The sequence below is a fragment of the Apostichopus japonicus genome, chromosome 16 (genome assembly GCF_037975245.1).
Source record: "Apostichopus japonicus isolate 1M-3 chromosome 16, ASM3797524v1, whole genome shotgun sequence".
In the NCBI taxonomy this organism is placed as follows: Eukaryota; Metazoa; Echinodermata; class Holothuroidea; order Aspidochirotida; family Stichopodidae; genus Apostichopus; species Apostichopus japonicus.
In genome coordinates this window covers 40634724-40647610 of record NC_092576.1, presented here as the reverse complement: position 1 = coordinate 40647610, position 12887 = coordinate 40634724, and the positions used below count along the sequence as shown (strand labels likewise).

The 12887-nt window shown below is 38.8% G+C and overlaps 1 protein-coding gene across 1 annotated transcript; it reads left to right on the top strand.

Annotated features, from left to right (window-relative positions):
* The first annotated feature begins 3136 nt into the window (after nucleotides 1-3136).
* On the top strand, nucleotides 3137-11849 carry LOC139982432 (isochorismatase domain-containing protein 2-like). Its single transcript, XM_071995286.1, has 4 exons — nucleotides 3137-3278; nucleotides 8142-8373; nucleotides 9650-9896; nucleotides 11158-11849. Exons 2-4 carry the CDS (start codon nucleotides 8187-8189, stop codon nucleotides 11324-11326), a joined length of 603 nt encoding a protein of 200 aa, XP_071851387.1. The 5' UTR covers nucleotides 3137-3278; nucleotides 8142-8186; the 3' UTR covers nucleotides 11327-11849.
* The last annotated feature ends 1038 nt before the right edge of the window (nucleotides 11850-12887 follow it).

The following is a 12887-nucleotide window of genomic DNA, read 5'->3' as shown; positions in this document are numbered from 1 at the left end:
CTAATTAGAGAAAAGGGAAGTTAGAAATTATATTTTATGGTAAGGAAAGGAAGAGAAAAACCCCTAAACCTGACTTCCCTGAAGGACTATAAATAAATGGTCTGCTTGCTGATGTTTGAATTAAATGGCATTGAATGATTGACTTCATATATTTTTGTATAGCTGTAACTGACTTTCAAGGTGTTGCTGTTGAATATTTTGTGGAGCCTGCAGCCCAGAGGGAAATGATATTTTTAGTGTCAAGTTTGGCCAAGATCCATTCTTCCACAAACATCAACATGAATGCCTCAAGATGTTCTTGTGTCATTGTACTTCTTCAAACGGTGTTTTATTCTCTTCAAGGCAGAGAAAAGAACGTTCACATACCACCAATCATTTACTTTGTTTTATTAGCTTGAGGAAGATACCTCTTACATTTGTTTTCACATCCATACTGAAGGTGGGGATGGGATGGGGGGGTGAACCAGACGATGTTACTAGTGCAGGATCTTTTTTTGTGCGCTGGGCGTTCGCTACCTTGTTTGGGTTGGGTGTACTGTGTGGATTCTTTGTATCAACAAGATTTTAGTGTTTCCCTTCAAATTACTGTACGATATCAAGCACTAAAGCTTCATTACATGCACTCCAATATCCATAATCATGAACAAGCCGATCTGGTCACAAACTTTACATACTTCTTTGGATCTACTGAGCTGTAAATAATTGCACAATCATGACAACTAATATATACATTTTACCCCAAATTCTTGTCCATTTTTGTAGAGCCTGAGCACTAGTTAGAAATTCAAACAATAATACTGTGTCCATGTTTATCCACAACACAGTCAGTTTAACACAGTAATTGGTACTGTAGCAGGCCCGAACAAATGCATTGGTTGTAATGCAGAATAATGAATAACAACAACACAATGAAGCCTACACAGTGAACACTTATAGTGATATCTACCGTTTCGACTCCCAGCAAAGAACTAATGACTCCTGGGTATCTCAAGATAAAAGGCATTGAAGACTCGCCCCAAACCGAGTGCCGCGCTCTGAAAAAGTTAACTTTCCATTGCTTGCAAGTGAAGTTTTCTGCTTGTCGCTACAAAATGCAGACAGTAATGAAAAGAGAGACCATTAGTTGGACCTGAGATGTCCATCGCTGTATCATTTGTACACTGTGCTGTGGTTATTGACTGCAGCTGTAAGTACTGACTGTACACTAGTGTCTAATTACCGATGGTAGCAAGCTGTGAGTGTATTTTCTGGGATCAATCGTGGTGTCTAACACTTCTGTTACACCTCATTCGAAACTAGGTCAGATTACCGGCATTAGACGTTTCTTTTTGCGCGAGTCTTCAGACCCTTTAAATGTAACCGGCAAACAGCTTGCTCTGCTAAAAAAAAGTTATTTGAAATGGACAAAGAAAAGGGAAACATGGTAATGCCATCGGTATAATAGTGCTAGGCATAGAGTAGTGATTGTGTCAACTGTCAAACATTATCTACAGTAGTCAAGCATACAACTGTACAGTTACAATGGGTATAAGGTCAATACACCAGCCTAATCATGCATCCAAGTAATGTTTTAGATATACAATTAATAATAATAATAATCATAATATTCCACTTTGATATAGCGCTTTATACCAGCAATAGGTCTCAAAGCGCTTTACAGACAATGTTACCCCTGGTCAATGATAACCTGTCCCAAAGACAATCACTCCAGGCTGCTACAGTTATATGCTGTGCCCATCGACAAGTTACGTCACAGGTACCCATTTAACCCCTGGGTGGAGAGAGGCAAGTGAGATAAAGCAACTTGCCCAAAGACACAACGTAATGAACTAGGCAGCTAGGAGTCTAACCAGCAATTCTTGGATCACGAGTACACTGCCTTAGCCAATTGGCCACCACTCTCTAATAAATTACTAATTGAGGCAAATTGGCAATGTAATTTTCTGAATTTTTCATTCCTTTGATTATTAACTACAAAATATTATAAATAGGCATTGTTTAAACTTAGGAGATTGAACTCATAAGAAGGTTTGAACAAGAGGATTTTTTGCTAGATGCATGTTACAAGCATGAAAGTTTGCAGACCAAATATTATAAAAATTTAAACATTGTATTCATTCTTAGTACATTCTACTCTGTCCTGTGATATGAAGTATGGATTTGTCATTGCTCGCTATAGAATAAAGGGTATTCCTAGGCCATAGTAGACAACTCCACAATTATATCTTAAAGAGAAAATATTCCACATTATCAGTTGCAAACCCGAGCATCTCAATATGCCATAACAAGAGATGTGAACTATGTTCATGGGCTAAACCCTTGCTTACTCCAGAAAGTAGCACTGCATATGTTCTCTGAAGCCATCTAAATTTCCTTGATGAGTTTTACAAAGCACACAAATATTTCCTTTGACATCGAGTTCTGGCAATTTTGTTTCCTCACAACGTTCACTTGCCCATCTACTATGTAACATATATTATAAGCGTATGTCTTACTCTTTAACTTAGTATTAGTCCTGTGTCAGGCTGTGTAACTTAAACGGCCTCGGATAGGCAATCAACTTGCAATTTGTATAGACGTAACGTTATTGTAGCCTATAGGCTAGCATATCGAGTTCGGGATGATACTGTACACTGGCGGCACCTTGACAAAGTAAGGACTAAGATTTTTTACGACTCACGAACTGCAAAGAAACTCGTCACGTGCAACAGTAGTCAAACTCTTATTTGATGTTAGGTTTTTCCGTTTACAATCACGACATTGCTTAGGATCTTTAGATCTTTGCCCACCTGAAATCTTAACAACCTAGGCCTCGATTTGGGTTTATTTCCAAACACTCCAGCTTGGTTGTTTTCTCACAGTCGTGATACCCTGGGAAATTGGTTAGGCCCAGGCGAATTAGTGCAACAATTACGTAATCACATAAGGTGCATGTGCTTCATATCCGTACCACTGAACTTAAGCCACTGAAACTTTAGTTCAACAGTATTACTTGGTTTTCGAAACAGAAACAAAATCTTAAAACAGTACCTTGTACACAAGCAAACTGATTTGTTTAAGATGTGCTAAGCCCTATTTCATATTTGTCTAATGCGTGCGACTCACCAATGTAAACAAGGTATTCGTAGATCATTATCAACATTGAAGTTCTGTATTCAGTATCTGTAGTATTAGTGCATACACTACAGATCATCAATAGGTAACCCTGGGGAGGTCATGATTATCTGTGGAGCCGCATGTTCCCTGTCATAGCATATAAGCAAGCGTTGGTCGAACAGGTATGATGAATTGAGTTTGATAAGACCTAATATAACAATAACGTTTTATTTTACGATAGAGAATCAGCCCGGGTGTAAAATGACATGTTTCGTTAAACGTCATGCCTAACTGACAATGTAACTAAGTGTAATGTTAGGCCTATACTCCATCTAGGCATAGTCTAGGCCTAAGGCCAAGAGTAAGTTATTTATATTAGCCTACAGTAGGTCTCTAAATGGTAAACCCACAGTCTAGTCTTGTCTGCCTAGCATGTATTGTACTATAATTTCGAAAAGAAAGAAGAAAACGTAAATCAGTGGTTATGCTGTTTCAACTGTTATACAGTACTAGGCTTTTTCGTTAGTTTAGTTTAGTAGAAAAAAAAGGATCAGGAGGGACACTCAAGTCCCCATCAAGGGCCTATAGGTTTTAGCATATTGCTGGGCTAACCGATGTGCATCTGGATTAAACATCTATCACATTAGCAAAATTGCTGACAGCGACTTTCTAGCCAACATAAAATAGCATGGAATGTATTTAGGTGATTTGTTCAACATTCAAATTCATGTGGCCCTCAGATATTTTTACAACCTACAGTATATGTTGGGATGTAAAACTTCAAATATTTTAAAATTTTGTACATCTGTTATTAAATGCACCAACTTGTTGTATGATTATGACTTGTGGTACAGTTAGTCTAATAATTGTTTGAATCTGTTGTTATTATGTTCACTCTGTGTTATTTACTGTATTGTTCCTTCAGAGCCTTTCACACATGTATGCATACATGTGCCTCCCTGCATAAAGTCTGTTGCCCTAATTCTGGTCAGGTGTGATGTAGCATTGTGGAGAATGGAGTAACAAACTCCATACATATATATAGTTGCTTACCCTTACTTTGTACACTAAGAAGTAAGATCTGAATATATGTAAAACTATATACTGACACTTAATTTAAACAAAATATTATCATTGTGTTGGAACTGTAGAACCATATAGCGTTAGGAGGGCGTTGTGGTCAAGTGGTTAGGGGCCTTTTCCAAACTCGCCGTTGCGGTATGCCGCGGAAGAGCACAGCTCGTGTGCACTCAGGTGTGTCTCATTATTGCAGCAAGCTCAAGTGATCACTCCCGAGCTTTACCGAAATATTCCACCACAGAGCTAGCATGCACTTAATCCGATTAGAGTTACAAAGAAAGCTATGCTGCTTGGAGCAGAACGATCGATACTCTCAGTCCAGGAAGTTATTATACTGTAGTGATTTACCGAGTTCGACCTACTGTTTCGTCAAGAAAGTGTTTCCCCACCTATTGTTGTTTACAACATCGTAACTACAACTGTCGTAATACAAGCACCACTACACCTTGTGAAATTGGTAGGCCATGAGCCTATCCTAGACCTTCATCGCACAACAACGGCCCACAATAAACGTTCAAGAAAGAAAAACTTTGACTTTCTCTTGAAGTTGTCACTTCCTAACAAAATGCGATGTTAATTATTTTTTAAGTTTATGGTATATAAAACAAGGTCTTAAATGCAACCTCTTGGTAAAAAATGTTTCTGTTTCTACATTCTGTTTATTCGCCCGTATCGAGCACTGAGTGACGGCGAAGTCAATCAGTTACATTAAAAGCCGAGCCTAGCATGTGTGAAATAGCGTTATGTGCAGCGCGTTCGAATATGGAAGTGATTCCAGACGATCTCTCGCCGCCTAGCGCTAGTTTCCGACAAGAAAGGAGTCCGTGGCTTCGGCCTTAATTTTATTTAGCCGCTATTTATGTACTGCACTTGCTGCTTAGTATGTGTGCACTGAACGTAATTTTATCAAACAGAGGGCAAGCAGATTGAACCTGAAATACTGTACGCGTGCTTCCCATCATCAGCATAAATTTTGTCTAGGTGTTTTAATATCATTAACTTTTAGAAAGCCATTTATAGCGTCCTAATTGACTAGCACATAAAACTTTTCGCAAGAGATTTTTTTTTTATGTATCCTTTAAAACAACATTCTGTTACGTTTGATACCATCATAAATTCAACACAACTTTACTATTTTTCACCTTTATCGACCAGACTATAAGGGCTTCGCAAAAAACAGACCAACTGACACCCATCGTTAATATATTGAACACAATCTTTATTACAAAACATTTCTTAAGACAAAACAGCAAGAAAATTATAAAGAAATTATTGCCTTAGAACACAACATGTTTTGGTCAATAAACTACAAAAGAGCAAGTCTTCGTCGTTCTGTCGTTGATTGTCGGTATGTCGAATTGCTATAAAGAAGAGAGTGGTTTTATGCACAGGCCAGGGAGACCCGAAGTCACGGCGGGATTTCTTGTGCAAATGACCCCTCCCCACCCCCCCCCCTTTGTTTTTATCACATCGATATTCATACTTTCAAAATAGTAACAACTTCTCAAAATATCTCTTTGGTGATATCAAGCGCGGGAATCTATCAGAAATATACCCGCCATTAGGCACCATATATTTCTAGAAGACAGCAACCAAGTAGGCATATTCAACAAAATCTTCAGATAATACTTATACGATGTTCGCAAAGTTGTTGCAGCTACTCTGGATGAAGCTTTTCATAACAACTTTACGTAAAATACCGTAACCCCCCAAATCAAATGGTTGTGCTTGAAACAGCGTGCGTATTGTTTTGTTGAATATGAAAGCCCAAACTGTTTTGGAACATACCATTGTTCTTTACGTTGGTGTCAAACATTTCTTGGCCAGCTGCCAAGGAGAAACTAGGTCAAGCACCTGTGAACTTGAGATTTGTTTTCACTTTATGGAGTTGGCTGAATGTTGGCCTAGTTCTCCTACCGAAGATTGTTTAGTCAACTACGACAAAGTTAAGCGTGTAGGCTAGGCTTTGGGTAACTTCCATTTTCGATCTAAATAGTCATTTATGATTTTACGAACGGAACTATCATTTTCCGGTAATAGAAATAGGAAAATAAGACTTAACAAATGCTGTGGCATATTTATTTTCATCAATTTGGAATACCTGCGTGTCACAGCAGTTAGTTAGTCAACGTTTGGAACATGAATTTAGAATGTCTGAGAACAATTTATAGAGTTAAGACATTGAGGGAAATACCTTTGAAAACTTCTAGCAATTATAGCATGCTATAATATGGGGCCTATATACAGGGTATTCAGTTGAGGGGCCCCCGAGTTGAAAGATTTTACTGTGAAGAAAGTGAGTGCGCAGTATCGTAGACATTTACTTTGCAGATAGGTTTCAATAATCAACGATTCACCTGTCATGATATCGCTACTAAGAAGCCTAATATAGCAATCAAAGCTAACACCAAAGTTTGCCAAATTTCTTTTCGTCAAAAACACCGTTTCCACTATTATTCACGTGTTATGGGCCACATGTACTTAGGTCTCCTGCTAAATATGATTAAATAATCATTAATTATTACACGAAGAAGTTACAGCTCGAACTTCGATGTTTCGTCGTGAACACCACACACGCGCGGTACGAGTGTTAACGGTATATATGGGTGTAGGCAACGTTGTCAAACTCCTTCAGCTACTGTACTCTGTTCATTGGCGAATCAATTAATTAATCAGGGAGTTGTTATGGAACAACTCCCTGCATAACAACTCAATGATTTAATAAGGATTTCGGTTTGTTTCTCAGGGTATAAAATATCAAATGGCATGTGAAATAACGTAAAAAAGAAGCAAGCCAAAAAACAAGTAAGCCAGGTTGTGTTTATTTCTCTCTCCGAACAAAATAAACTTGCATTGCAGGACCGGGTTTCACTCTGCTGAACACAATAGGCATTGGCTAGGCCTACTCATTCACTCCACGATAAGCCGTTCTATTCAATGCAGGCTGTCCATTGTGCCCGCGGACAATGCTCTGTCTGCTGACTAGCTAATTAATCTTCGGGACTTTTCGGTCAAAGCCTAGTGATGTCATTCGGAATATTCATAGCCTCCGCGGAAATTCGGCTCTCCGTGGCATACCGCAACGGCGAGTTTTGAAAAGGCCCCTTAAGGCAGTGGACTTGTGATCTAAGGATTACAGGTTCGAGCCCTGGCCAGATCATTGCGCTGTGTCCTTGGGCAAGGCGCTTTATCTCCATTGCCTCTCTTCACCCAGGTGTATAAATGGGGACCTGCGAGGTAACTTGTAAATATAGTTGCGTGCGCCGGTTTGTGGCTGCACCCTATGGGAAGTCCCCCGGGGGACACGTGGTTGTGGTGCACTGTGGTGCCCCAGGAGAGATTGATTGAATTGTGCACACTTTGGTGTGTGGGTGTGACAAGTTACCAATGACCAGGGGTTAAGTTGTAAAGTCGTGTGAGGAGGCATTAGCCTCATACAAGACTGTAAACCTTCAACTTCAACTTTAACTTTATATAGCAATTGTGTGCTTAGCAAAATTATTAAGAAACTGATCAAAATTAGAAAGATATTTCTATTTTTTACCCTAAAAGTTTCCCTTTGAAAGATATCACCCTATAGTCATTTTATCCTCTTACACATATTATTGGTCTTGTGCATTAATGATTGTGTAACATTGAATGTTTGCTCTGTAATTTGTTTTATACACAGATAAGTTACAAAATGAGCTGAAAACAGAACTGATCTAGCTGTTCGATATTATTTACTCGCTGTAGTGTTTAGGTATACGTACATAAGTAATGTTCACCCTTGATGATCTATGTAAAGAGAAAGCGCCGATAACAAACATGGCCTAAACGTTTTTTCTTTTGGTCTTAATCATTGTAAATAAGCAGTATCCATGTGCAACGGACACTACGCTCGCTGAAAACAAAAATTTCTCCCGTATCAACTTTGACTTCATAACCACTTATACTGATATTTTTTATTAATATTCCTCTTACAGTGAGAGCCTAAAGTGTAACTTACATATAGTATCTAAGTGTCCAAGATGGCTGCCGTTCGCAACATCGGTAAAGTGTTTACAAAGAGTTCCATCCTGTTTCTGTGTGACATGCAGGAGAAGTTTCGTCCTATGATCAAACACTACCCACAGATTATTGAAGTCTCGTCACGAATGCTGAAAGCAGCTAGGATTTTACAGATTCCTGTTGTCACCACGGAGCAGTATCCTAAAGGTATTAATATCAGTAACACACTCAATCACAACTTCCAGATCTGCATTGCAAAACAAATACGGTTACAGGCCACGAGACCAAAGGTCCGCGAGACCGAAATTAAAAAAGGTCCGCGACACGCCGACACCAAAGGTCTTCAAGACCGAGGTCCAGTAGACCGAAACTATTACTAGGCCCCGCGAGACCGAAACTATTACTAGGCCTATAATAGTGGTAAGACAAATATTACTACCGGTAATATTATGTTGATAAAGTGCATATTTAAAAAGAATTTACAGCCATTTCTTTTCATAGTGGATACCAGTGACTTTCGCAAGGGGGCTGGGCTGCTTGCATTGATACTAGGGCTCCACTAGTGGCGTAACCAGAGGGGGTTGTAGGAGCGAAAGCCCCCGCTCTCAAAAGTCTCGCCCCCCCCTGCTGCCCCAAAAGAAATTTTAGAATACAAAACTTAATAATTAGATATAGTGATACCGTATTTTAAACAATATTGCCCCCTTGTCAATCTCTTTGAACCGCTCTGAAGCCCCGCTAATGAAAAAGTCTAGTTACGCCTATCGATGGACCATGCATAGACCATCGGTTTGCAGAAATTCGGTCTCGCGGACCTTCAGTCTCGTGGAATTCCCCCACAAATACATGGGAAAAGCAAGCCATCGTTTAAGGATAATCTTCAGGTCATCTGGTTTATAAAAGAAATGTTAAGTAATACCAAATGTGCATAAATATTAAACCTTTCTATAATGAATTTCAATGCCATGCAAAATTGTATTCTCACATGTACAACAAAAAGACAATGCATAACCTTTGTCTGGTTTACAATTTTAATTAAAAAAAAGTACATTATGATGGAAATGTTGAAAAATGAAATGCTAAAAAACAAGAAAAATGAAACAAAGAGTGAAACAAACCAGAAGAAAGAGAAAGAAAAACTTAAACAAGTAAAAAATTAGAAACACAAATAAGTTCGTGAAAACCTTCAACGTTGAATGAGACTTAATGTCTATAAATAATTTGCAACATTGGGTTTTGAATTTATTTTTGGAAATTTCTGAGAGTATTAGCTGAGCATATAGTTCAAGATGGATTTTGCCAAATATAAGCAATTTAGTTAATTAGTTATAACTAAAAGTAAGTGGGCCTGGCGTTTCAATCCTAGTAGTATCTTCTTCAGAGACTGAATGTAATAATTAACTATTTATTTTACTATAATGTATCACTGTTGCACTTCCTACTCTCCATTTGACCCAATTAATTGTTTCTCATTCTAAATTAGGTCTCGGTCTAACAGTGCCAGAGTTGGGTGTTGATAGAGAGAAAGATGAAATCCATGCTAAGACATGTTTCAGCATGCTGGTCCCAAAAGTAGAGAAGAAGCTAGACCAAGGCGGTTTCAAATCGGTGATCATCTGCGGCATCGAGACGCAGGCTTGCATACAGAATACGACCCTTGACCTGTTAGAACGAGGTCTTGACGTCCATGTCATAGCGGACGGGTGTTCCTCTAGAAGTATGTTGGACAGGTGAGATAATGTAGTGAATATGCTTTTAATGAGAGGGAAGTTTTTAGAATCAGTTAAAGGGTGTGAAGACTCGCGCTAAAAGGAACGTCTAATGCCGGTAATCTGACCTTGTTTCGAATGAGGTGTAACAGAAGTGTTAGAAACCACCATCGATCCCAGAAAATACACACACAGCTTGCTACCTTCGGTAATAAGACAGTCAGTACATACAGACAGTCAGTACATACAGCTGCGATCAATACCCACAGCACAGTGTATAAACGATACAGCGATGGACATCTCAGGTCCAGCTAAAGATAACAAGGTATCACGTTTCATTACTGTCTGCATTTTGTAGCGACAAGCAGAAAACTTCACTTGCAAGCAACGGAAAGTTAACTTTTTCAGAGCGAGGCATGCGGTTTGGGGGAAGTCTTCAATGCCTTTAATCATGTTTGAGTCGATTTAAAAGAAACTTTTCATGGAAGTTGATATGTACAGTTAATGTAGCAATGTAGTTTATTAAGCTTTAATTATGTATAAAAGGGTAACGAAAGTGCTCAAGAGATGAAATGTTTGGAGAGATCTATAGTCAAATTGGTTAGTTTTTCATTTACCTTCACTTTCTGAAAACAACTCTAGCTGATTGTTTCAGTAATACTCTGTTGGTTGGAAGAAAGTGCGGACCACAAATAAAAAATATGCTTCTTAACATGTACAGCTGAAAGTTTGCAGTATTTTGCCCAATCTTCAGCCGATACTTAAACATTCTGAAACTTTTCCAAGCATTTTCTCGAGAGGTTTAAACTGTCCAAATTATTTTGGTTTCACTTCTGAAATATGACTTATCTCCATTCTCCTATCCCTATCACTTCACTGTCTCACCTCACCCCTTCCTCCTTCCAGTCCTCACCCCAGCCCTCACCCCAGTCCTCCACTTACTCCTCCCCTCAACCCTCAATAGACTACTGTAGCATTAGATACCAGGACCACCTACAGTAGCAAGAAAATTATGGTTGTGGGTTTAATAGTTTGTCCCTACAGTAACACTGCACTTGTTTAATTACAATTCTTTTACTGTTACAATGGAAAGGGACTTAATAAATGTCAGTAATGGAAAAATTTGAAAATGGCACTTGGGGATGGTGGGTGGGGAAGGGGGGGGGGGGGGTGGTAGGCACATACTGCCCGTTCCACAGCTCTGCAGCTCCTGATCAAAGATGTATATTGGGGCTTAATTCAGATATTTTGATCATTTTTTCCCCTCTTTTCTCTGCTACAGAATGTATGCCTTTGATCGAATGAAACAGAGCGGTGCCTTCATAACGACCAGTGAGGCAATGATACTACAACTGGTCGGGGACTTTGCACATCCTAATTTCAAGGAATGCCAGAAACTCATTAAAGATTCTGCACCCACATCAGGATTGTTGCCAGAGTCACAGTTGTAAACCTGGAGGTCAGAGGTCAAAGATTAGCAGGAAGAACCTCTGCTCTTCCACAGACGTTAAATATGCCCTACTTGATATGGGACTATTTTCGATTTTTTACAGCGAAATAAAGTAATTTGGTAAATAAAACCAGAAACATATAGTAAACAGGAAGGAGTTCTGTAACTGGAATCTTGTATTGTGCTAAGTACTGCTTCAGTTATGTCATGTATTTCACAACTACCATTAAAAGTATTGCAGTTCACCATTTTCAGACAACTTGCAAGTTAAACCTGGGTGGTTGACAGTGAACAAAATTAGGGAGAATAAGTGATTTTGGTCAGAAATAGTGACATTTATTCTCAACTTCAATGAGTAAAAACCAAAAGGCCGAAAGCCATATATGGAAAATTTGCATTCTCTGTATTGTGATGTCAGTGATTGTGCTATTGCAGTTAAAGTTTGAATCCTGAAGATTTTACTAGTCTTCTGCTGGAAGGGTAATTAGCGTGAGGAAGAGAGGTTGGGGGGGGGGGGGGGTTGGTAGGGATGAGCAGGATGGTGGAGGGTTAACATACATACAATGTGCTAAACAGGGGAGTTTTGTCTAATGTCTCTACCTATTCATACGAAGCAGAATACAATTTTATCTGGAATTCGTTGATCGACGCACTCATTTATGTCACATGAACTGTTGTTTGAACAGAAAATCAGACTGAGTATTTGTTTGTTTTTTTCATGTTTATTTTAACCGGCAGAGATTATATTTATGATAAATAATTATTGAACAAGCCCAAGTTTTCAAATATATATATATAAAATAAAAAATAAAAAAAATAAAATAAAAAATAAATCTTAACTCTTTGTTGTCTATTCTTATTGGTTTGTATTTAATCAGTGATGTCCTTCTCCTTTTGGAAATATGTAGAGGTCATCATGAATTCATGACTCATCCATTGAAGTATGCTCATTCTATTTCCAAATCTGACTCCCCTCACCCCCCTAGTCACCTCCCCAAACCCCCTAGTCCCTTTCCCTAAACCCCCTTATCTCCTCCCATAGCCCCTTCAGTTGCCACTGTCCCTTTCTCACCTGTTCACACCATCTTTTCTGACAAGATTGGAAATATGTGTAAAAGTAAGTGGGCCTGACGTTTCGATCCTAGCAGGATCTTCTTCAGAGGCTGAATGACAAGGAATTAAACATTCTCTTACACAGGCTCTTTAGTAGATAAGCAGTTTGCTAACAGTTCTTTGTTTTATAATGATTGGAAGAAAACAGAACTGACTAAGCCATGAACAGTTTGAGAAACTGGTTTAAAGATCCATCAGTATTTCCCCCAGATATGCTAGATAGTCAAAGAATGGTCACCACTGCTTACATTTCTACAAGTATTTTATCGTCACCCTCTTAGCCGGCATTTTGCGTTATGGAGACATGTAAATGTCTATTTGAACTATTTCTGGAAATAATATAGAGGATCAACGTATTAGACAGAGGAGCTAGGAAAGTACATTTGCAAACGACTAACAACATTTAACATGCTAGCGGCCACTACTGATGGTCCCTGCGTAATGGGAGT

What these genes read in the sequence shown, in the direction of transcription:
- LOC139982432 (XM_071995286.1), top strand. Translation starts at nt 8,187, where the DNA reads ATGGCTGCCGTTCGCAACATCGGTAAAGTGTTTACAAAGAGTTCCATC. An exon ending in CACGGAGCAGTATCCTAAAG is followed by an intron (nt 8,374 to 9,649) that starts GTATTAATATCA and finishes ATTCTAAATTAG; the next exon opens with GTCTCGGTCTAACAGTGCCA. An exon ending in TCTAGAAGTATGTTGGACAG is followed by an intron (nt 9,897 to 11,157) that starts GTGAGATAATGT and finishes TCTCTGCTACAG; the next exon opens with AATGTATGCCTTTGATCGAA.